The sequence below is a fragment of the Acartia tonsa genome, chromosome 10 (genome assembly GCF_053477335.1).
Source record: "Acartia tonsa isolate MP-2025a chromosome 10, ASM5347733v1, whole genome shotgun sequence".
NCBI lineage: Eukaryota > Metazoa > Arthropoda > Copepoda > Calanoida > Acartiidae > Acartia > Acartia tonsa.
The window spans coordinates 30311578-30336250 of NC_137269.1; the positions used below are offsets into that span (position 1 = coordinate 30311578).

A 24673-nucleotide genomic window follows, 5' to 3' on the forward strand; every position below is an offset into this window, starting at 1 on the left:
ATATATCTTTTAAGTTTATCTTGAGAAAACGGATAAGTCTGTATTTAAATTCACCAACTAGGACAAACAATAGTCAACTAAAATTTTAAAAGTTAAGAAATTTGTTTTGTTTGTTTTGAATTTGAACCAAAACAAATAGTAGCAGACAATTTTGTTTTGTACAGTATTTTAGAATATCGTCTTTATCTTACTAAATACGACATTTAAAAACTTGGTATTGTCTTTTTGGCGCGTTTTCTCTCTTAGCTTTGCCATTACTACATAAATGAACCTGGAAATATTTTCCCTTTATTAAAAACTTTGCAGTAATTAGGATTTAACATTCCTCATAGCTTGTTTTGCCGAGTGATGTGAAATCTTGATTTAAAGATAAATAATAAAGAATAATTTATTTTTACTTCAGGTTTAGTTTCAATAACATTGATCGTGAAGGAAAGATTGTCTACGTAGTATTAAAACATGAAACCTCAAAATGCTAAGAAACTTGTGTTCAAGTTTTTTGATAATTTATACCAGCACATTTTCTCCCTATTTTTAATGCAACACATTTTGATCTATAAAAAATATTATTGATTTCAAATATTCATTCTTAATGAACGATATAATTTTTTATTTGTTTCGTCAGATGGTTTAAAAAAAAAAACAAGTATGTTATTGCAAATTCAATTTTCGATGGGGGTATAATAAGTAGATAGATTTTGTCCGACCAAACAAAACTTTGGCTCACCCGAGGAACTGACACATTGGGAACAATCCTTAAACCATAAGTGCATTTTAAATAATACTAAAATTTACTTTATATTTTTTATAGAAAAAATCACTTTTTGGCTTAATTTATACAATACACCATTTTTATGTGGAGGTACTTATTATTGTTAACGTATTATTCAGAGCAAATAAATTTTTAAGTATCAAACTCAGTCCTGGACTCTCCCGAGGAACTGACACAGCCGCCATATTGGATGCAACGAGTTAACAGAGAATTTGTAAGAAAATGTTGAAATTTGAGCATAATATGCATTAATATCCCTTTAAAACAATCATTTTTAGGTTCTTGTGAGCTTTATACGTAGTTTATGTGCCGTTATACGTAGTATATTGAGAGAATTGTGAAAAAAGTATTAAAATCGCGTGAGTATGGGCGCAATTAGTGACCATTTAACCCAGAGTGATTAAATTTAAATAGTGTCAGAGATGATGCGGCCCCTGGCCGAGTAATTAAGTGATACCTGATTATTTAAAAGTAATGCCTTGCAATTGTGCATGATTAAATTACCTAGATTTATGTGAAAATGCGATCTATTTTTTACCACGAGGTCCCAATAGCCTAAGTGACGCCTGAAAAAAAGTGAAGAATGCCCAAATTAAAGTTAAATTACGGGTTAAGTAACAAAAGTAATGAAAATCTTCTCGTGTTTATAGAAATTGTTGGTAAACAGTATAATGTAAAATGTGCGGTGTCTGTACGGGACATTATTGTAATTGTACACGTCGTACAAGTCTGGAAAGTACGTCTGTACGCCAGCACAGAGATCTGTCGTACACACTGGAAACACTCGTTAGGTATGTATCATTTTCGGCGGAGCTAACTGTTATACATGTAGCAATCGTAGGATCAATAACAATAATATTATGGCGCGCTTTTTAAAATTAACTCTAAACAAGGATGACATCATCGCTTATAGTTAAGCTTAATAAATCAGACGTACTTGAGAACATTGGAATAAAGAAATATAAATGTATTCAATATTTTACAAATTCTAGACATCAAAATAAAACTTTTGGTGTTAATCTGTCCCAAAAGTACTTGAATGGACATATATCACATAGTTTAAGTTATGTTTTGTCCATAACATTGTTTTATATTATTATTACTCGAAACAAATATTTAACAATTGTTTCATTAATGTAAAACCATATGGTTCTGTACTTTGTATGTACTTTCTTGGACTATTACATTTTAATTTCATGTTGATTTGTTTTAGCATAATATAAGTAGGCACAAAATTCTAAGTAAATTCGTTACTAAATTGCTTATAAACTGGATACTGTTGGACATATTAACAATTTTAGTGCGTGAACATAGAGATGGCCCACTTATAAATAACTTTATACTTTGTATTCCAAATAACCAGTATTTTAACAACCATATGAATGGGATAATATTTACATCAAGAATTGTTGTCAAAAAGTAAAAACTTATTTTAAAAGGACGTACGGTTATTCTGCATGGTAACTATTAAAGAGTTGCTACGCTTTCTAATTCGTACCTAACTACTACAGAAATCACCATGTCAACTATGATATCGATAGGATAAATCTTAACATGCCTTTAATTGACGATAAGAGCTCTTCGTTAATGAAGGACAGACCATAATTACAGAAAAGCATTAAAAATATTTCTTTTTTAAAATATGAATTTATATTTTAAATTAATTTTTTTATATTTATGTTGTCTACATTTGAACAGCTTCCTATTGCGTCATACACTGTCTTGTGTACATTGTTTTGATTGTGTATACGATTGGAAAACATTATATTTATTACTATTGACTGATACTAGCAGTTACCTCCTTAGATTTAAAAGATCTTAAGATTTAGTCCTACACCTCTATAGACCTCTTACAACAAAATTAATAACCGAAAATAATTTTATAGCCCTGAACATATTGGTCGCTAAATTAATGGTCCTTTTTTAACTACCTACACATTAAAACTTTCATAACCATAATAGAAAATTTATGTTTTTTACATGGGAAAGCTCAGTATTTACTTATTTTATTTCATGGCAATTTTATTCCATAAAAATATTTTGAAAGCATCAATTTTTAGATATGACTCTCGGTCCTATTTTCATACGTTTATTTGTTTAGGTGGAGAGGGGAATGAATAGTGTCCCATCAAGGGACGGGGAGCCCCCTCCTCCCTCATCGGCCCCCCGTCCCTTGTTATCAGTACCCTCTTCTCTAGCTCCCCCTGAGGATGGTGTGGAGGAGGGGAGTCTCCAGCCCCCCACCCCGGGGAGGTCTAGGTCACCAGGACACAGCCCTGCCAGAAAAAGGTAAATATAGAGTAGATTATTGGGTACTGGAATATTTTATTCGTCTTGAAAACTAAATATATAGTGCAATATTAAACAACGTAAGAAGATAAATAATGCGCTTTAGCTTACTTTGATCGAGTATTCACTGGAATATTTGAATCAATACCTACTGTTAACATAAAGCTTAGTGGCCTGCGAAATGAAGTAGGTATTTGGGGCAATTCACCCCTCCCCTTAACGCCTAAAACATTAGCATGATATTTTAAAGCATTTAGCATAATTTGATTTTACAAAGTAGGTAGGTATATAGGTATTTTTTCAATAATTCCTTTTTTTGTATTACTAGGCAAAATTATTAATGCGTAGCAATTTCATAGCTATTACTGAAATCCTAAGTACGCATGCGTCAATTTGGTATAGTCAGCGATTTCACTTCGATCAAATGAAAAGATTTTTGTTTGTTTTACTCCTTTTTTGTTTTGGTAAGTTTCATATTGCTGCCCTTAAATGATGATAATAACGAAACAAAAAATACTTAATTAAACCTGATTGTTAAAAATCTATTTCAGGATGAAACTTGATCTGACAGGGCTAAGTCCAAGCGCGCGCGTTAAGCGTGTTTGCGAGCACAGACTGACCCGTCTGCGACAGGTGAGCACAGCCTGCAGAGAAAATATGACAGAGTTGTTCTTTCTGTCCAAGAAGCGCAACCTGATTGATCTGCCTGGATTTAGGAAGAAACCCTCACCGGAGTTTGTCAACTTTTTGAAGGAGAAGAAGGCTCCAGAAAGGGTTATTTCTGAGGTGAGTGTTATGTTATTCTTTACAATATGATGATCAAATCACCGTAACTTTATGTGGTGAGGAATAATAAATGCTATTTTTATTATTATATCAAACCATTACTTTTAAATTATTATCCAATATTTTTTGTTTGTTTATACTTTATTTCTATCTAATAGAACAAAACAAAAATAATGATTTATAGGACAAATAGTAGTTTTTTTGTTCGTAGCTACATATGTCATAAACTGTACTTAAATGTACAACATGTTTAAAACTTATTTCAAAAGTTAACAGACAAAACTTTTTTATATATAATAATCCTCCCCGGTATAGAATCTGTCTAACAACCTTAATTTCTGCAGGTCCATACAGCTGTTCTTGGAAACATGATGCAGGCCACCCCTGTTGAACCAAGGAGGCACATCTACTCTCCTAGGGTCACCATGCTCTCTCCTGTCAAGGTATGCCCTTCAGTTGTTGCACAGCTACTCTAAACTTACCACTGTTACACTATTATACGTCCAACAATCACATTTATTGGTTGAATTGTGTTTTTATTTAGAGAAGTAAGGTAGAGGCATTGGAATGGTTTTGGTATTTAATCAACGTCATGTTTCTAATTTAAAGTTCAATATTGGATGTAAGACTGTAACGCATATTGGAGCTAATTTACTCTTACTGAGTTTGAATACGTCAGGTGTACTAATATAGTTAGGCGGAGTAGCGGGGTTTAAATCACCACTAAAAAAATGTTGTTTTTTTTCTGTTCCTAATGTAATAAATAGATACTTATATTATTAAACTAACTTGATAATTATTAGGTCGGTCAACAGCAAGACGCATACAACGCACGAGCTCCTCCACTACCCCCTGTCTCGCGCACTTTACCACCCTTACCTCCTCCCTGCGCCCCTAGCTACACGGCGGACCAACTCCAGGAGAAAGTGCGCCAGGAGGGTTGGGTTATCCGTAGGGTGGCTGAACTTTCCAGGGATGGTCTCTGGCCCGCCAACCGTCTGCCAAAGGTAAAATGCACTCATCATTTTTGTAGCGCAGCTTCTTTTTATAATTAGGATGTTTTGTAACGGTCTGACAGACTCTAAAAATGCAGTCCTTGCGATGTGGAATTTTAAAAAGATGATTAATTTTTTGCTTCTAGAAATATTTATGTAGGTAATACCAATAGGTATTATTTATTGTCAAATTCTAATTTTTCAATCAATACCTTCAGCTTATCAGTTTTTATTCCTAAATATTCTTCTTTTTAAAAATGTAAAACTAATAGTAGGAAATATTTTGATCAGGGAGAGAGGGGCTGAATTATTCCTTTCTTCCCTTACATAATTCGAAAGTTTTAAGCTTCTTACTGTAGTCCGAATATCATGCAAGAATTGCAGAAAGATTTCTTTTATTATCATATCCATCCCTGATTTTCGTAAAGTTTAAAACTTCTTGTTTTCATTTCCCCTGTAAACATAACTATCATTCACATGGGATTTATACATTTGTTTAAACAGACGGTCTGTGTGTATATGTTTTACTTTGTACGTGCGTGTGTCGGAATTATTTATGAGCAGTGCCAAACTTTTCTGATTTTACGACACAATTTTGAAATTAAATCCTACAAATTAAATGTCCCTGTCTAAGAAATCGACATAAGAGTTTGAAATGAGATTGAAAGTTTAAAAAGGTATAAACTTTAAGGAACCTTAAATCTAGGAAAAGTAGCAATATTATATACCTTTAGTATTTTTTTCCTCATGGAAAACTTTTCAAAATGAAATAAAACTAAAAAATATGTGCTCATCAAAATCTTTGTTAAGGTGGTTGAACAGCCAAGACCTTTAGCTGCTTGGGACATGGTCCTTCAGGAGATGAAATGGATGGCAGCTGATTTCCAACAGGAGCGGTTATGGAAGCAGTCAGCTGCAAGGGTCCAGGCAGCCGCAGTCAAACAGTTTGTCGCCGAAAAACAGCGGCGGGACGAGGCGGAAAAGTTGGAGTTGGAGAATCGCCTGACACAACGCCGCATCGCCCACAGTCTAGCCACCCAGGTATTTTCAATTTTAAATTATTTCAACTTCATACTTGTACAATACATTGTACAACCTTAAGATTTGCGACTTTTCGAAAGCCAGTGCATTCCCCTAATTTTTCACGCGCTTAAAGACAGGAAGATCAGCTGTAGAATGTATCTTGAGTGATGACCACAGACAAGTAAAATAATTCTTTAATTTATTTTTACTCTTAGGTGAAATGTTACTGGAAGCATGTATGCGACCTTCATCGCTACGAGGTTGGACAACGCCACTCTCTGTACCTGAGCAATCAATTGGCCACTCAGCTTGGGCATGTCACAGAGCTACAGGCATAGAAAACTATAGATAACATATGTCAGAAACTATTTGTTAAAATTGAATTATGACTGTTTTTTTCATTGTAATTTATCGTTATCCATATTTCTTAATCATGTGGGAAATATTTAAATCACACTTTCTACTGTCTAGTTTCTTTTTATATATTCAAAATTCTACTTTCCTCAAATTTTTTAAAAGACGTCCTCTCATTCGATGGCTTCAAAACGTTTTTCCTTCAAAGAATTTCAATTTAAAGAAGCTATTAAGGGTCAAATATTTTACCTTACCATTTATCTATAGTTATCTTTATTTGCTTAGGAGTCCCTAACATACTTAAACACCAATTCTACCAAGAGCAGCTCGCTACCAGTCACGCATAACAACAGTTCGCGAAAGCGCAAGCTAGAAACCGCTATTACGAGCATTTCCTCACCGAGCCAAGTCATAACCAGCGTCAGTCAGAGTATCAGCTCCGAGGCCAGCCCAGAAATAACATCAGCAAATGACGATACAACGTCCGATAGCCAAGGACCGCTGGAGAATGGTCTGTCCGCCTGTAATTCCTCACTCCCCTCATCTGCGTCGCCTAGTGATGATGAGGAATCAACCATTGAGGAACAGGAGGCGTATGAGCTGGCCAATTGTGTTATTGACGGCGAGATAGAAATGCTGGCGGCGGATGCTCGCAAGGAACTTGCTCTTTTGCTGCGAGAGAATTATCCTGGCGCGCTGACGGATTACCTTAGTCGACCTGTCGCCGTATTGGATGACGACAGCTGTTACACTGACGACGAGGGATCGTCATCGTATTGGCAGTCGAATAATCTCGACAGCGATGATAGTGAAAGTGAGATGGATAACGGCGATGTGTCTACGCCGGCCCCCTCGCATAAAGTCTACTCGTTGCATGGGCTCCTGCCTTTAGAAAATAACAAGGACAGGACTCGTAGTAACAGCGGGGGCGGGGCTGCTTCAGTTGTAAGCGCCTCAACAACGCCCGTGAATAGTAGTGATGTTAAGACTAACGGTGACCTAACTAGAAAAGATCTCATTGAACTGTCGGAAACCGCGGAAACCCATTTACCTAAATCTGTGATAAACTTGAACGGGACAGGCGGCAGGAAGGAGGTGACCAGCCTGTTCAAAGGACGGCTGCGAGAATACCAGGCGGTGGCAGTCAAGTGGTTGAGGACTATGTACGAGGCGGGTTTGCCTGCCGTCCTCGCGGACGAGAGCGGGCTGGGCAGAAAGGTTGTTACTGCTGCATTTATTTCAAATCTGGTGAATTCTTCTCTTCAGTCCAAAGGTAATATATTTCTATTTTCACCGAAACCAATTGTTGAGATACCATAGATAGCTGTTGTTGTGTTGTTGTTTTGGCTGCTCATAGTCAGTTTCCGGTCCGGGTAGTCATCAGTGGGGTGAGGGGGGGGGGCGTGGGCTTATGGTGGGGGCTCTGGAGGGGAGGAAGGCTGGTGAAACTTGGATGGGAGGAGAGGAAGGCAGCTACATGGGTGGGATTTTGCCAGAGGTCCATAGGAGTAAGATTTGTAGGATTATTTGGGCATGAAAAGAGGTGCTGGACTGTTTCTGGGGTAGGATTAACAGGACAGGATGGGCAGTTGGGGGTAAGAGAAGCGTTGATGGAATGGAGGTAGCTTTGGAGTTTAGGACAATAGTTGGATCTTAATTGGGAGAGGATGGTTCTGTAGTGCCTGGGGAGTTGGATTTCGGAGGGGTTGATGTCAGGGGGAGCTTGATTAAGGACAGGATTAGGGGGGTAAGAATTTATGGCTTGGGTGACAGCTGAGGTGTGGAGTCTGGAGATTGTGGATTTGTAGTTTGTGGGAAGGAGGGTGTTGTCGGGGGAAAGAAAAGGTTGGAGAGTAGGAAGGAACATGGATTGAAGGGTGGATTTTTTGGATCTAGGGCCAGGGGGGGTTGTGACGTTGTGGAAGGATGGGTGGGAGGGGCGGAGGGAGGAGGCCAGGTATTGGGAACAAAGAAGGGAAAGGTGGTTCCGTACTGGTAGGATTTTGGTTTCTTGGTGGAGGTGGCTGATGGGAGATTTTTTAGTGGAACCAGTACAGATGCGGAGGGCTTGGTTTTGGAGGACTTGGAGTTTGTCAATGTTGTTTTTGGAGGTGTTAGGGAACCAAACAGGACAGGCATAAGTGGTGATGGGGCGGAGGAGGGTGTTGTAGGTGGTGAGGAGAGTCTCCTTCTGGTGGCCCCATTTGGTGCCAGCCAGACATTTGAGGATTCTAAGGCGGGAGGAATTTTTTGAGGAAATGGTGGAGACATGGGAACTGAAATTGAAAAAGGTGTCAAAGGTAACTCCAAGGATTTTAGGGGTTTTCTCAAGGGGAAGGGTGGAGCCGTTGATTTGGATTTGAGGATGGAGGTTGGATTGGTGCTTGCGGTCAGAAGTGAAGAGGGTGACAGTGGATTTGTTGGGAGCTATGGAGAGGCCATAGATAGCTCAAATTCATGAATAGTCTCCTATAAACATACATAAACAAATTGATCAAAATCTTGTTCTTACTGTAAAATTGACGGAATTTATCATAATTATTTTTCCCATCTGTAGAAAGCTATATTTTTTATTTTTCCGTTTTCTAAATTGTTAACAATAAAAAAATAGTTATACTTGTAACAAGCATTAATTAAGTAATTTTAATCTAACTTAGCAAAGTTAATGGCTTTTCTGAGACTTAAGAAAATATAATAATTGTAACTAAAAATTTCAGGACCACACATACTTATTGTACCTTCCTCCACGCTTCACGCATGGAAACGAACCTTTACCCGGTTTACTCCTGGCCTCCGCTGTACGGTCCTTACGCCATCCTGCATCATGCCACGATCCCAGCTGCATGACCTGCTGATCAGCCACGACGATGAAAGCTCGCGGCAGCCGCATGTCTTGCTCACCACTTACCGCACCTTCTTCCAGTTTCCCGGCGTATTGACGAGCACCCGCTGGGATTTGGTTCTCCTTGCTGAAGTTCAAAATCTTGTGGCAGCCGGATCACCCGACCAGCTACGAGCCCTGGCTGCGTTAACATCCTTGCACCGTATTCTCATCATGACCGGGCCACAGAAAGAGAATCCAATTGATTTGTGGAACGTTGTACACTTGTTGTTTCCCGGTGTGGCTCAGGAGTCTGGACACCAGACGCCAGCGATGGTGGAAGGGACGGTCATGTATACAGAAACTGTGAGGAAGCTGCAAAGACTTGTGTCCTCTTTTACCATTGCCAGGTAATTAGCTTTTTTTATTTATTTTTCAAACAAAACTATTAAAATAGTATGTATTGGATTGTAGCTACTCTGTAACCAAAACTTTGTTATATCAAAGTTTAGACTTAAGCTTAATCCTAATTTCTTGTCTATTTTCCGTTTCTCTCCGCTCTATTATTTCTGATTATTACATAGTACATAGTATTAACTTATTTCTATATTGTACTACTTATAAGCAAACTGCTCTTGTTAAAGAATGAAATTAGAATAAGGCTTAGTAACTGCAAGTTTTCTTGAAAATATCTAATTTACCTTCCCTATTAATTTCATTTTCGGTTTGTTTCAGGTCTCGAACCAAGCATCCTCTGTTAGAGAAGCAGCTGCCTGGCGTGAACCAGGTTCCTTTGTACGTCAACCTTAACTCCAGACAAAAGGAGCTCTATGATGATTACCTTGCCAAACCGAATACTCAGGTAAGACAAGAATGATGACCATAGGTGGAGGCAGGGCAGCTCATTTACAATAACATATTTAGTCATGTAAGGTTTTTTTTCTGGAGGGTGTAAAACTAAGTCATAAGGCATACAGCAGAAATATTAACAGTAATTTGCCATGTTGATAGCATTTATCATTATTTTTTTCTTCAGGAGATGATAAAATCTGGCGACCTTAATTGTGTAAGCAGCATGGTCCAACATCTTCGCAACATCTGTAACCATTCCGACAGTCTAGTCTACCCACCCTCTGAACCTTCCTTCTTTAGCCGGACACCATCGGACGTGTCACCGGAGCCGCCGCGAGCGCTAAGCCGGCTGCTACAAGTGTCGCCTCTGGATAGTGTGTCTATGGATAACATGAATCTTGTTTTTCTCAAACAAGAACTGTCTACGACGGGTAGGTTAATAATTCAATCAGTAAACAAAACTTTTAGTGTGTTAATTGGGAAAAATACTTTTATTAATCAATACAGGGGTGTATATTTCTAAAGTTAATCTAAAATTATCTTTTACAAGATGATATTCATTGATTAAAAAAGAGCAATTTTTTACCTAAAGTAGCAGTGTAGATAACTATGTTCTTAAAATCGAATTTTGAATGATGCTAGAAATATACTCCCCTCAAATAAGCTGGTTGTCTGTTGGATGTTGTAAAAATAGACTGAATTTTTAACCTATCCATTGATTTATGTAGTTTTTCTTTTATTAATAATATGACAATGACATAAAACATAAGTTATAAAACATCTGGATTGAAATCTCAATCCTTTCAGTGCTTACTTCCGCACGTCTGCGTAGCCTAAAGGCGAGCCGAGAACTGATCCAAGAATTGTCTTCAACCTCAACCCCATCTTCTTCCAATTCAACACCATCTAACACTTCCAATAGTGGTGCCGCCGTCGTAGCCCAGAATTCAAAGCTGTTTCCGCCTCGCGTGCCCACTGGCAAGCTGACCTTCTCTCTGGAGGCCATAACGCGGACGGTGAACGGCTGGAACGTGCCTGGAGGTTGGGTAGAGGGCATGGGACTAGTTAGGGCAGTTTCTGGACAGGTAAAACTTTTTATTGTTTTTTTGTGTCTATATCTTAAGTTATCACATAGGTCCTGTGATAGTTTTAGGCTATTTTATTTTTAACCTTCAAGTCTTTGTATGGTTTTAGGCAATTATTTTTCAGTCCCTCTCTACGGAGCCTCTTAATGCTAAGGTCACAACTTCTGGTGTATGTAAATACCCCAACTTGCTTGAAATTGAAATGTCCGTTAGCTTAGACGAGTTTTAGGGCTCGGCCCAAACAGCGTAACAAAAAGACAGCCATTAAAAATTGTTAAAAATGTCAATATTTTTATGAGAAGATTTTCTATGTATCAATCTTTTAAATTACAATACCTTTAGGTGTTCAAAGTTTGTGCTAATCCAGTGGGACAAGAACAAGGTGAAACCAGTGCAGCGGCGAGTAGCGGGGACACAAACAAACCATTGATACCTTCATCTTCGAACTCAGACCAACATATTATACATTCAGAAAGTCTTAAATCGATAGCTGAAATCAATCATTGGAGGTGCTCTGGTTTCCCCCTGTATGGACAGGTATGTCTGAAATTTAGATAAAAATAACAAGAACAGTCCGTAACAACGCTGCAACAACAAACTGATAATATTCAGGATGACAACATCCATAAGTAGCGAAGCTCAAAAATTATTAAGACATCTGGAAAAAATGATCTATAGAGTATGTCATATATGTAGAAAATTGACTTTATTAATCCCTAAAAATTTCAGCCGTTTATCTTTTAACAAGAGTCAAGAAAATCATAAAAACTCAAATATCTAGGAATCGATCTAGCACCCCAATTAATAAACAGATGGACAAAACAATTTATAGATTAGATGAGCATATGATATGTTATAGGAATCTGCACTAAAAATTTCAGCTTTCTACCTTTTATTGGAGCTGGGAAAATCACGTTTCCCCCAATTCATTAATTATGGACGGGCGGACATTTGGAATTATAGAGTAGCTTCGTTACCAAAAAGAACATTATACTGTATCAAAAGATATTCACTAAAATATTTTTACTGTTTATAAAATTAGTTATTTACTGGACTGTCTTTAAGGCAGAGATAAAATATGTGCAAATATTGCTGGGTACTAAAATGAAAACTAAACCAAATCAATTAAAAAGAAATAAATGATATCTGTAAGTCATGTGTAAGTAACACGTGTGTGTACTTAATAAATTGTCAATAATTGCCAAAAAATGTTTTGTAAGGTTTCACGAAGGAATAGATACGATTTATTTCTCCTTTTATCTATAATACAAAGTAGAACGATGTCTGTCTGTCCGTCTGTCCGTCTGACCGTCTGTCCGTCTGTCTGTCTGTCCCTTAAGATCTCGGTAACCACTGAACCGATCGGATTCTACTCTTCAGGGTATCTACCTATTGGTCCTGTGGTGGTTTTAAGCTATTTTGTTGGGGGGTGGGACACCCCCAACCCCCCCAAAAACCAAAAAATCCCCCCCCCCCCAATTTTTTTTTTTTTTGAAGGAGATTTCCATGGTCTACGATTTTCGCCATAACTTTTTTTTATCACCTCTTGGGGCAGAGCCCCTAGAGGCTAGGGGCGAAGTCACTAGTTTTGTAAAAAGTAACAAAATTTATAGAAATATTTCATTTCTTTGAATAGTTCTCTCCCTTTACAACATTCCTAGAATTTTTAACTTTTTCTTTATGTTTATAAAATTTTGGGAGGGATATTATATCTGAAGGTTAAACTACTTTTGCCTCAGACTCAGGAACAAGACATATTATTCAGCTTTTATTATGCATGTTACTTAGCAATGGAATATTACATAAGAAAAAAATATTTATTTTAGGACCTTATCCGCTCTTTGGAGATCACCAATTCTATCCGCCCGGCGCGTTCAAGATTTTGCGGCCAGGGGTACATAAACTGCTTAACAGAGTCGCACCGCCAGGCGGCAGCTGGCAGCTCTCATCTTGTTGTAGAGCGAGATGATTGGCGGTTCAGGACGGACAGATTAGCTGGGCTGCTAGAGGTTGGTGGGAACAGCGTGGACAAGGTTCAACGTGGGATTCGAACCCTGCATACTCTGGAAAGGGATCCGACTTTTAATTCACCTAAACTTCAGGTATAAAAATACCTTTTCTTTGTAGGGGGTGGAGGGTTATATCTAACACACGTATTCTATGAACAAACGACATCATGTCCTAGATGCTATTTGTCCAAGATCCTTTAATATTAATTTAATGTATATGATTTAAATAAACACAAATCCTTAATGTCAACATTTGTTAACAACGCTTTTTATTTATTTGGAATGGCTAAACATTCCATAAAAGAATTTTAACTTTTTGTGTATTAAAAATCTATTAACTAGAATATTAGATATTGAGCTAGTAAAGCTTTAAAATATAAAATGTTCAATATCAGACCAATTAATTGGAAATTCCTTCAATACTACGATTGATTGTTTGTCCGTGTGCATTTAGTGTCTGTTTGTGTGTTATCAAATAATATAATATAAAAAGATCTGTAATGATCTTTTCATATGTACATTAAACTTTCCATTTACTCTTAATTGAATTATATTATCTTAAGCTATTGTTCTAAGAATTACTTATTTCATTAACATATTGAATGTTGATTTAAATCAGATCTACTTTTATACAAATTGAAAATAAAGTTACATCGATTGACAGACGGACGGAAAGAAATTTCACTTTCTATATTACTAGTTGCTTCGCCCATATCCTCTAGAGGAGTACTGGGCGGGGAAGGATAGGAAAATAGCCTAAAGTCCCATCAAGCTTTTGAAAAATCTTTACCAACACAAAAGTATTTTAAAATCATTTGACAAAAACATCTGACCATTGTATATTATAGAATGACGCTTAAAACCTGTTTTTAGAAAGCTATCTAAGAAAATAAAGGTTAATTTGATGCCTTGAAAGGGTCGTCATATCTTGAGTTACTAGAGATCTACCATGAAAGATTAATAGAAAGTGAATGACCTATTTATTTAATCTTAATTCTATAATCAAAATAAACTTTTAACCACTTTCATACGAACAGGGATATAGAAACTAAAGATATTTTTTTCATAAATTATTGCAGATTTAAAACATAAAACAAATTTCGGGGGGGGATTTTTCATTTTTCTTTGGGGGGGGGGGGGTTGGCGGTGTCCCACCCCCCAAGAAAATAGTTAAAAACCTTCCCGGGACCTATGAGAAGCTACCCTATTAAGGAGAACCCGATCGGTTCAGCGGTTAGCGAGATCCTTCGGTACAGACACGCAAACTCACAAACACACAGACATCCTGTTACTTTAGTATAAGGATATTTTAATTAGTAAGAATATATTTTGTTGTTATATCCCTGTCAACCTCCTCTTTGGGTTTTAAAACTTACTCAGATTTTGGCAAAACTTTTCATTTAAAAACTAGATTGAAAAGTTTAGTAGGATGTGTAAAAGGTTAATAATATGTGTAAATGTGTGCGTGCATTTTTTTTTGCATCTGCAATGCTGCGATTTGGCGTTCCCGAAAAATTACAAAAATTGCATTAAAATTCCGCGAAAAAGTTTGGAAATTTAAAAGATAATATTATCATCAATTCATTAACAATAAATATATAAGAAAATAGAAGCCCAAAATAATAATTTTTAATCTTAAATAAACTATAGGTAGTACCACTCATTTTCTAGCTACACAATTAGACAGAATTGTGTACTACACACAACTCACCCTAATTTGTGATTTACTAATTAGCCTTTCACTGACGCGTTGGGACACTTGTAGGTTAATGCTACAGATATAATTCTAGTTTTAATATCTGCATTTGGGTTGGTCTATTCAATTATAACAAAACTATATTTTCAATTTTATCATTTTCAACACTTTTATCTAAGTTATTTTTGGCCATATATCCTATTAAATGTCATGGGGTTGTATATCATCTAAAAGATAATAATTAATGATGAATTTAAACTCTTCAAATCTTTTAGCTTTAGATTAATAAGCTTTACACCACTACACTTTATATTTTATCGCAGATTTGCGATAAGCTCTTTAATTCAGCGCTTTTTCAACAGAAACACAATTTCATTAATTTTTTATATTTCAGGCTTTATGTGGAATTCTTGATGAGAGATACAGAAATAGGGAGAGAGTCATAGTTATTCTCAATTCAAGTCAAGTTCTACCTATATTCAAACAGTTCATTGCTTGGAAATCTTTTAGGTAGGGTTTTTTTCCAATTAAAATAAACGAATGGATTGATCAAACTTCAATAAAATATATTGAGTAGATATTATAGACATTAAAAATGGTGTTCACTATTATTATCTCAGACGCCTGACATGAAATTGTAATTGCGGATATTCCATTTGTCTTCAGACTATCTAATTTCTTAAATTAACACAAAAAAGGGCGTTCATGCAGAAATTTAAGTTATTACTTACTATTATACAAGCATTAAAAAGTTTTCTTCGAAAAATCTAAATTTTGAATGTTTTTTTTAGGAGTTTGATAGTGAGTGGGGAAAGTAGTATGAAAGAGCAGCGAAACCTGTTGGATAAATTCAGACTAGAATCAAGATTTATGCTTCTTATCCTGGTCGGGATTCAAACCTTTGCAGGGCTGGATATTCCACAAGGTAAATAACTTTTTTTTACCCCCATCAGCGCAGAAATAGTATAATGAAGAAAAAAGAGTAATTTTTGTCAAAGCTTAGCAATTAAAATCCTGATAAATGGAATGTAAAGTACCTACTAGACAACAAATCGCTTAAAGGACATTGCTTTCTTTGAAAGACTGGCGGAGTGACTTTTCCTATTTACAGAAAAGCTGGGTTATTTTAGATAAATAACTTTCATCAGGATTACTCTTTATGCTCTTTAATTGTTGTCATTTTGAAATTGCTACGTTTCTTATGGTTAAAATTATCGTTGTTTGATCTAGTTGGTTGTATCCAAGTCATGTAATAACTTTTTAGCGTGTTCAATTAAAAAATAACTTGTTTAAATAAACCTTAAAGACAAGAAAATCTTTTTTGCCTCGTAGTTTTAAAGATATGAATGAGATGTATCCATTTTAGTTGAAACTGTTGTTGAATATGATTGGACTCCCCTGAGCTCTGACTTGATATCCAAAGGGCTGGATTTCACTCCTAATACTGTGTTCAGGTAACTATTCAATGGTTAGAATTATATCCGCTATACCTATACACTAGCTGTGCTGTGCACTAGATTCTCAAACTTTATTTCAACTTTCAACAAGATTAAATGTCTTGCTCATATTGTTTCAAATCCTTTGATGGTTGATAATTGTAACAACTTATCTTAATTCATTATAGAATTTTCTGTGTTTGAATTTAAGAAATCTAATTGTAATCTAAAGTTCTTTTGCTGTTAGTTAAATTAAACTTATTTTTTAGGTTAATTTGTCGCGGTACTCTAGAGGAATCAACCTCGAGGCGAAGTCTTCAGCGTAGGATTTATAGCGAGCTGGAGGCAAACACTGACACACCAACCATTAAGAAACAAACCTTGGAGGAATTGTTTAGACCGGCCTCAGATAATGGATTTTTCTACTCAAGTGATAAGAAGAAAAAGGACAAGGTAAACATTTTAGGATTTAGTCCGCCTTATCTGTAATAATGTTTGTGAATGATGCTTAACTTTTATTATCTAACAACCTTCTTAATTATATCAGTCACCGTGAAACACTTGCGCATATAATAAGCAGAATGGAAGGTACGCCCCTCCAGTCACATTTGTCTCTCTCTCTCTCTCTCTCGTCCAGAATTTTTATATAAACATCTTTTATGTTTTTAGTGCAAAGAAGATGATGAAGAAAGTTTGAGCCAAGTTCTTTCCTTATTGGGACTACCTTGTTCTGACCAATCAAACACCCTGTTAGACCTGGCAGAACTAGACACTGTCGACCAACCTGACACTGACCAGTTAGACTCCAGCCTAGACCAGTCATATGAAGATCCCGACCTAATGGCTTGGATTGAAAATATACCACCCATCCAACGCTATGGTATGAAACAGCTGGCTGAATCTTCGGAATTTTGGGACGTTGAATGGCAAACTGAGGATTTTATGGTTAAAGATTTACAAAATAATAATGAAAAAATTAAGCTAAGCATTGAAGAGGATATATTCAAACGAGGACAGAAGAGAAAGTTAGAGGAAGAAAGTATTGAATACGTAACCTATCCAAGTGTATTGGTTAATAGAGAATGGAGGGATAAGGAAGGTGAACTACCATTCTGGAAAGCCCCTTGTCATGTTGATGTTCAAGATGATTGTGTTACTAAATTGTTGTATAAAAGTACACCAATGCCTGAAGAAGACTTACCACCTGTTCATGTTAAAAAGGAAATTAAAATGGAGAATTCACTCGGCAGTGGTCTCTCCAATTCTCTCGTCTCATCCCCTGCAACATCAATGCCCGCCTCACCGATTGACAAACCAAAGATTAAACGTGAAGAATGTATTACAGCCGCTCCGCGCAGTATATTTGACCGGCCCAAGCAGTTTAAAGCCATGCCAAGACCCAGGGCAATGGCTGGGATGGGTCCAACCCCCGGTGCATCTACCATCAATAATTCGGTTAATTTTATGTCAGCTAACAATGCTTTGGTTGCCAATCAAGTACAAGGCGGTATGGCTGCTACAAATGCTGGGTTGGTCAACAACCTTATGGTTGGTGGAAAGCCTGGGTTAGTGGGCGGAGCCACTGCCGCACCACAGGATATTGGTCCTGAATGGTTGATTCAAGAAGATTGGGCTCTGCATCAAGCAGTGCTAAGCCTTCAAGAGATGCCTTTAAATCTTAACCAAGTCTCCCCTGCGCATATAATCAACTGGGATCTTGTGGCAGATATAGTGAATGCTGTGTCACGCTGCTATAGATCCCTTCGCCAGTGTAGAAGTAGATACGAGGCTATTATTCAGCCTAGAGAGGAAGGAAAGATTCTCTACAATGATATCACTCCCACTAAGAAGCAGAAAAAGACTAAATTAAACCTTAAAGGTGGTCAAATTCAACCAGCGGAAAAGAAACCTATCAGTAAACCCATGAAAACTTCCACGTTATTCAAACAGGACAACAACAATGCTTGGTCCACCCAGTTTGCGTCAAGATTTGAAACCATCAAGGCTATAGCCAACAAGAGAACCCCTACAACTAAACCAGTGCTAGTCAATTCAACGCAAAGAAACCCTAAACACGCCAGTGTCCTAGCTGAATTTAACATCAACTACGACAATCCGTTGGGCCCCGCCCAAGTAGCCGCTAACAAAGCAGAACGCCTGCAAAAGGACAAGCTACGTGCCCAGCAGCAAGCTCAGCTTGTGGCGGCATCTCAGCCGCAGCAACAACAAGTGCAACAGGTTCAACAGCAGCAACAAATTGTAGCTGCTGGCGGCCACCAGCAGAGAATCGGTGTCACTAGCGTTCCTATTCCAACCCAGGTAAAAACTTTTTGCAAAAATTAACACAGAAATAACAACTTTTAAATAGCAATAATAAAAATACTTAGAAGTTGGTTATTTTTACTTATTTTATATTGTTATTTTTTATCTTATCGTTTTAACTTAACCTAATTCCTTTTATTTTAAATGGTTTTCATAATTATTTTTTTTTTCCATAGGTGCAAGTTCAGCAGCAGCAAGTTGTCGGTAATGCCGCAGCAGTTGCAAGCTCCAATTCTAATCTGCCACAGGCGGTTGTTGTCAGCATTTCTCAGCCAATTCAACAACAAGTGTTATCAACAGTTGGACAAATATCAACAGTTAGCCGACCTATTGTTACCCAGGCAGTTGTTACCGTATCCGGCGTTTTGTCCGGCCTACAGCAGAGTGGAACTCTGACCAGATTGGCCGGTGGACAGATTATTGTATCACAGGCTGGCGGAAAAGCAGTTGCAGCCGGCCAGGCCCCAGCTGGAAGTACGCTAGTTGCCGGTAGGGCTCTTACCCAGGCTCAGATTAAAGTTTTGCAAGCTCAATCAATGCAGAAACAGTTGCATAAACAAAGACAAATGCAATTGCAACAACAACAACAGCAGCAGCAACAACAACAGCAGAGTGGCGTGACTGGTGTAAACACGGTGCAGACAACCAGCCCACTGGTCACAACAGCATTGGTGGGTGGCGTTTCAACTGCCACCGCTCGAACTGTACCTGGTACCTCTGGCATTGGCAGGGGCCATATTGTTCGTCCGACCAACTTTGATTTGAAACAAATGATTGCCAAACAACAGTTAAAGGTAACAGGCCCTGGCATTGTACAGGTTCAACCTGGAAGCCTCAACAGTGCACAATTGCAGCAATTAGGCATCCAAGTTGCGACAACTCCTGGTGTTCAAGGAACTACTGCATTAGTAAAAGCTGTACCTAACAGCATTCAGAATAGTATTGCTGGAGCTACTCAAGGTACTGCTCAAGTGTCTGGGGTAAATGTTTTATCTGGAAACCTACAACCAGGCACCAAATCTGTCACTATCCCTATCGCCGCTGGCGCGGTAAACCTCCAGCCTGGACAACAGCTTAAAGCTGTGGCTGCCGCTGGAGGTCGTGTTGGTGTGACAACTGTAGTAACAGCTCCTGTTGTGAGTGGTCAGGGTACTGTTACTGCCAACATTGTAGCCGCTGGTACACAACAAGGATCTCAACAACAAATACAACAATGGCGTCAGTTAATGATGCGCAAAGGTGTTCAGCCTAAAGTTGCACTTCAACAAGTCGGTGGTAAGTTACCAACACAGTTGATAGTTCACGGCGCTGGCGGGCAGCCTGGCGGTAAAGGTCTACCTGCAACTGTTACTGTCCAGCAGCTGCAACAAATTGTTAAGAATGCTACTGGCGGTGGACAAGGAAGCACTGTACAGATTGGTAGTGTGGCTCAGGGCCAACAGTTGCTAAGTCACACAGTGCTGGCAAAACCTGGTGGAGCTCCAGGTCAAACGGTTCAGGTAAATAATTCGGATCAAGTCAAGCTGAGTATGCCAATAGCCTGTTTTGGCACACGCTACTTGACTTGGGGGAATATTGGCATACTCTACTTGACTAGGGGGAATATTGGCACACTCTGCTTTACTTGGCGTAATATTGGCATACTCTGCTTTACTTGTTAAGATATGCTTTTTCTAAAATTTTGAAATAGTTTATGTACATATACTATACATACTCCACCCCCGCCCCCCCCCCTCGATGTCTCTAGGGGCATTTGAGGGAAGGAGAGAGGTGAAAATCTCCTTTACATTTAAGTTTTAAAAAGAAAAACTATTGAAACAAAATCATTGTCTTTTAAAGGACCAATAAGAAGCTTCATTGAAAGAAGAACCATAACAGTCCATTGATTAGTGAAATCTTTTATTTTGAAATTTTAATGGTCAAGGATAATTTTCGTAACTTTTCTACTACTTGGAATAGAGAGCTTTTTCTACTACTTGGAATAGAGAGCTCCTAGATGCTAGGGACGCAACTGCTAGTTTATATATTTTACGTACATAAAGTAGTAAATTTGTAGGTTGAATTATTATAACATAAATCGGAAAATATGTTAAATTCATCTTTTTTTATTTTTTTTTGTCATGCTGCTTTGTTTCATATACTATTGGCATACTATGCTTTACTTGATGAAATATTGGCATACTATGTTTTACTTGGGGGAATATTGGCATACTCTACTTGACTAGGGGGAATATTGGCACGCTCTGTTTTACTTGTTGCCATTGGCACACTCAGCTTGACTTGATCCAATAATTCTTTTCGACAGAGTAAATTTTTAATTGAGCCGTTTTAAATATTTGCCTTAAAAAATAATATTTGCTTTACTATGATTTTATTTTAATTATTTTTTTAGGCGAGAGTTATTCCTGCTTCTGTTGCTGGCGGCCGTGGCCAACAAACCATTCAAGTTGTTGCTGCAGGTCCTCATGTTCAACGTGCAGGCGCGGGCGTTCCGAATGTCACTTTGGACGCTCTGAGCCGGCAACAAGGTGGCACCGCAAGCGCTATTGCCTCCGCATTGGCTGCTGGAAATCCAGTTAAGATCGCTGCCTCCGGTGGTGCAACCCAACAGCAAATATTAAGCCAAGTAACAGCGGCTCTAGCTGGTCAGGTTGGACAGCCTGTTTCCGTGGCGGTCAGAACACAGCCGATTAGCAGCAGTAATGCTGTCATGACCAGCCAACAACTAACTGCACGAACTATAAATACGAGTGTGGGGGGAGGGACGACAACTTTAGTTGTGAACCAGCCCAGTCAACAAATAACTGTTCCGGTACAACAACAAAATCAACAACTTGTAACATCCCAGCAGCTGATTTCAAACCAGCCACAACAGTTAATATCTTCCCAACAGCAGATGATGACAACAAATCAACATCAAATGGTTTCTTCTCAACAGCAACTTATCACATCTCAAGGGCATCAAATAGTTTCGTCTCAACCACAAATTATTTCCTCACAACAACAGTTAATAACATCTCAACCACAGCAGATAGTTCAACAAACGCAGCAGATTGTTCAACAACAACAGCAGCAGATTATGCAACAACCGCAACAGATGGTTCAACAACAGCAGCAGCAGCAGCAGATGGTTCAACAGCCACAGCAGATGGTTCAACAATCACAGCAGATGGTACAGCAGCCGCAGCAACAAATTGTCCAGCAACATCAGCTGGTTGTCTCGCAACAGCATCACGTTGTCACGTCACAACATCAGTTATTACAACAACAAAATCAGCAAAGTAGCGCCGCTACAGCAGTTCAGGGTATTCAACAAAATCAAATCAATCCGCAAATTCAATCCTCAGAGTCAAGCTAATACAAGTTGCTTTGCTCCAGCAGGCTACAAAATAACAAGAATGAGCGAGCTTTTTAGTTAGTAAGAGCGGAGCCGAGATGTTGGAGATGTTACATATAAATGTAGAGAGGGAGGTAAATCGTGTTAGATGAAACAATACAAAAACAATTAACTTTTCATGTATTCAAAAACCACATTTCAAGACTTGAAGTCCAAAGGTCAGGGTGTTGTGTGTGTTCAAATTGTACACCGGTTAAATGTACACAACTTGTACATACAGATCATCGTCAATCATCATAGAACTTTTCCTTCTGATTTCAGTGTCCAGTCAATTCATTCAGAACTTATATTCGTACCTTCGTTCCTGTTCTATTATAAATATTAATACTATGTAATAATAATACTATGGAGGACTTGAGATATCTAATTTTCATTCTTGCTACTAGGTTCTTTTTTGTTTTCTATTTTTTAATTTACGATCATGGATAAACAGTATGTATGTGTGTATAGTGATACTTTTTAGACATTTAAAGTCATTAAAAAAACTTAAAAATAAAAAATTAGTTATCTTTTAGTCTTCAAAAGTCTTGTACAATATTTGTGCAAATGATAAAAGTTTTTCATGTTCAAAATTTAATTTTCATAAAATGTTATGAATTAACGTTTTATCATTTTTATTTGTTGTTTTTAAAAAAGAATTAATTAACATTTGGCATTAATTGAAAAAAAATTGTGTTTTGTTTTGAAACTAAAATTTTTAGTGCTAACGGCATTTTTGCTTAAATGGTGTTAAATTTCATTTCTAAATTGAAGGGCATTGTTATTATTATTTTTTAAAAAGATAAAAATTAAAGTAAATATTTTTTTCTAGAAAATTGCTAAAAAGAAAAGTGCTCAATTACTAAAGTAAGGATTGTGTTTTAAAAAGCTGGTCACTTAACAAAATTAAAAATTTAAGTCTTAACTAAAAGTAACTAATTAATAGTTATTTATCACATCGTATTATTGACAGCTTTCCGCGGATATTAAACTAAAAAATTCTAAAATTAAAAAAAAGTTTTGTTAGCCTTAAGGGGCAGATGTCCCTGGCTAACAAAACTAGTATGAATTATATGATTTTCATTTTAATATTCGTGGGAAATTGTATAAACTCGATCCGATACATGCTTTTTCATAATGGCTCAGAACCCGTTCTGATCCATCGGATACTAATCGGTTTGAAAGCCATTCTGGAAATTTTTTTCTCCTTAAACTACTAAAAAATCGGCAAGTTTTGTGTCCAGTCGCGTAATGTATGCAATTTATGTGTTTTTGCTCGCATGTAAGTTAAATAATGTTAATATTAATGTTTACAGGGGTGAGACAAATGGTATTTTCATTTTTTTAAAAAGATATAGGATGTTTACAAAATAAAAAGAAATAAAAAATAAATTAAAAATATTTTTTCTACCCCTGTAATATTTGATGTTGTTCGTTTAAAACTAGTTCAAACTTTAAGGTAGAGTCATTTTAAGGCTTCTTATTATAGATTTTTGGGGGGTAGTTAGAACCAAATTCGAGACAAAACAATTTTTTTATCAATCTTCACATAATTCAAATACTTAAGATTCTTAAAAAAACATGACCATAACTAACCGGGCTCAACAGCCGTAACCAAGCCACAAGTTTTTTTGCGGCTGTCGAGCACGGATAAAATTCTTTTCTAATTTTTAATTTAAGGAAAATAAGATACTGAAAAGTAAACACTTGCCATACTCGAATTAAAACTTATTTTAAAATTTATCTGTAATAGCACTTTGAAATTTATATGAATTGTAAAAATAAAATGAAACTTAAAAAGGAAATTCTTTGTACTATTATAGATAAATCTTAGAATTATGTATGATCAAAAAAGGTACACAACGATTTAAATCTTCGCCTGAAAATTATTTTTTATCCAATTCGTAAAACTTTTACATTAAATTATTTTCGATTTAATATATTTTATATAAAAGTTTTATGATTTTTGTGATTAGGATAAAAAATAAATTTCCTAGCTTATATTTTTATCTTAAAATTACAACACACAATCTTAAGTATTCCAAACCGAGTTCTAACAATTGAATTATGAAAACGGCGCAATATTGGGATGACGCGCTCCAATGTTTTATATATAATTATCTATTATTATTATATAAATATGTATTTTGTGTATGTGTGTGTACCAGTATGTGTTTCTGTACACACAACTCAAACTGTATAAAAATTATCCCAGATTTTGGGGGCTTAATGGTCATAGCCTCTGAATCTGGATTTAATAAAAACGCTTACTATTGAAAAATTGTAAATTGAGGAATTATTATTCCTGTAATAAAGGCTGTTTCAAATTATATTCTTCCTTATTCTTTTATTTTATTATAAATGATAGTTAAACCACTCATATGTAACCGATAGTTGTTTTCATTTGTTTTATTTTGCTTATTTAAGTTATTGAAATGCTTTGATTAAACTAGGGGTGTATATTCTGCAAATTTGACCCGGCTGAGGGGGGGGGGGAATAAAAAAATTATGAGGACTGAAAGCATTTTTTTCTATTTATCCCCTTTCTTGCTGAAAAAAACTAGAAGGGGAAAAAATCAAAAAAAAATCAGCAGGGGAAAAAAATTAATCTTGTGCAGAATAAACATAAATTATTTTTATATTACAAAGCTTTCTGATATTTTAAATATGTTTGGTAGGTTCATTTGAATATTAATATCTATCAAATTTATGAGACTAAAGAATGTAGTTCATTGTTTTTCTTGTGTGGCTTAAGATTTCTTAATTTACTTAAGTGAGTGAGTTTTATATTTAGGGAAGCTTCACCTAGATGGCTAAATACAGATTCAATTAATGTTATCCTTTTAAAAAAGTAACA

The 24673-nt window shown here is 36.7% G+C and overlaps 1 protein-coding gene across 18 annotated transcripts; it reads left to right on the forward strand.

The window, feature by feature from the left end:
• Window positions 1-983: 983 nt before the first annotated feature.
• LOC145329834 (chromatin remodeling protein domino-like) lies at window positions 984-24146 on the forward strand. Of its 18 annotated transcripts, none has more exons than XM_080174247.1 (23): window positions 984-1563; window positions 2874-3061; window positions 3613-3847; window positions 4192-4290; window positions 4651-4854; window positions 5653-5883; window positions 6081-6197; window positions 6505-7492; window positions 8937-9450; window positions 9776-9902; window positions 10077-10323; window positions 10700-10977; window positions 11320-11514; window positions 12804-13079; window positions 15077-15192; window positions 15474-15607; window positions 16049-16136; window positions 16388-16571; window positions 16788-18437; window positions 18617-19939; window positions 20833-22223; window positions 22353-22683; window positions 23814-24146. In XM_080174247.1, exons 2-21 carry the CDS (start codon window positions 2886-2888, stop codon window positions 21796-21798), a joined length of 8148 nt encoding a protein of 2715 aa, XP_080030373.1. In that variant the 5' UTR covers window positions 984-1563; window positions 2874-2885; the 3' UTR covers window positions 21799-22223; window positions 22353-22683; window positions 23814-24146. The 18 variants fall into 18 exon arrangements, with proteins under 18 accessions (XP_080030373.1, XP_080030372.1, XP_080030375.1 ...); XM_080174246.1 differs by having other exon boundaries at window positions 22353-22509; XM_080174249.1 differs by having other exon boundaries at window positions 22353-22509; window positions 23854-24146.
• The last annotated feature ends 527 nt before the right edge of the window (window positions 24147-24673 follow it).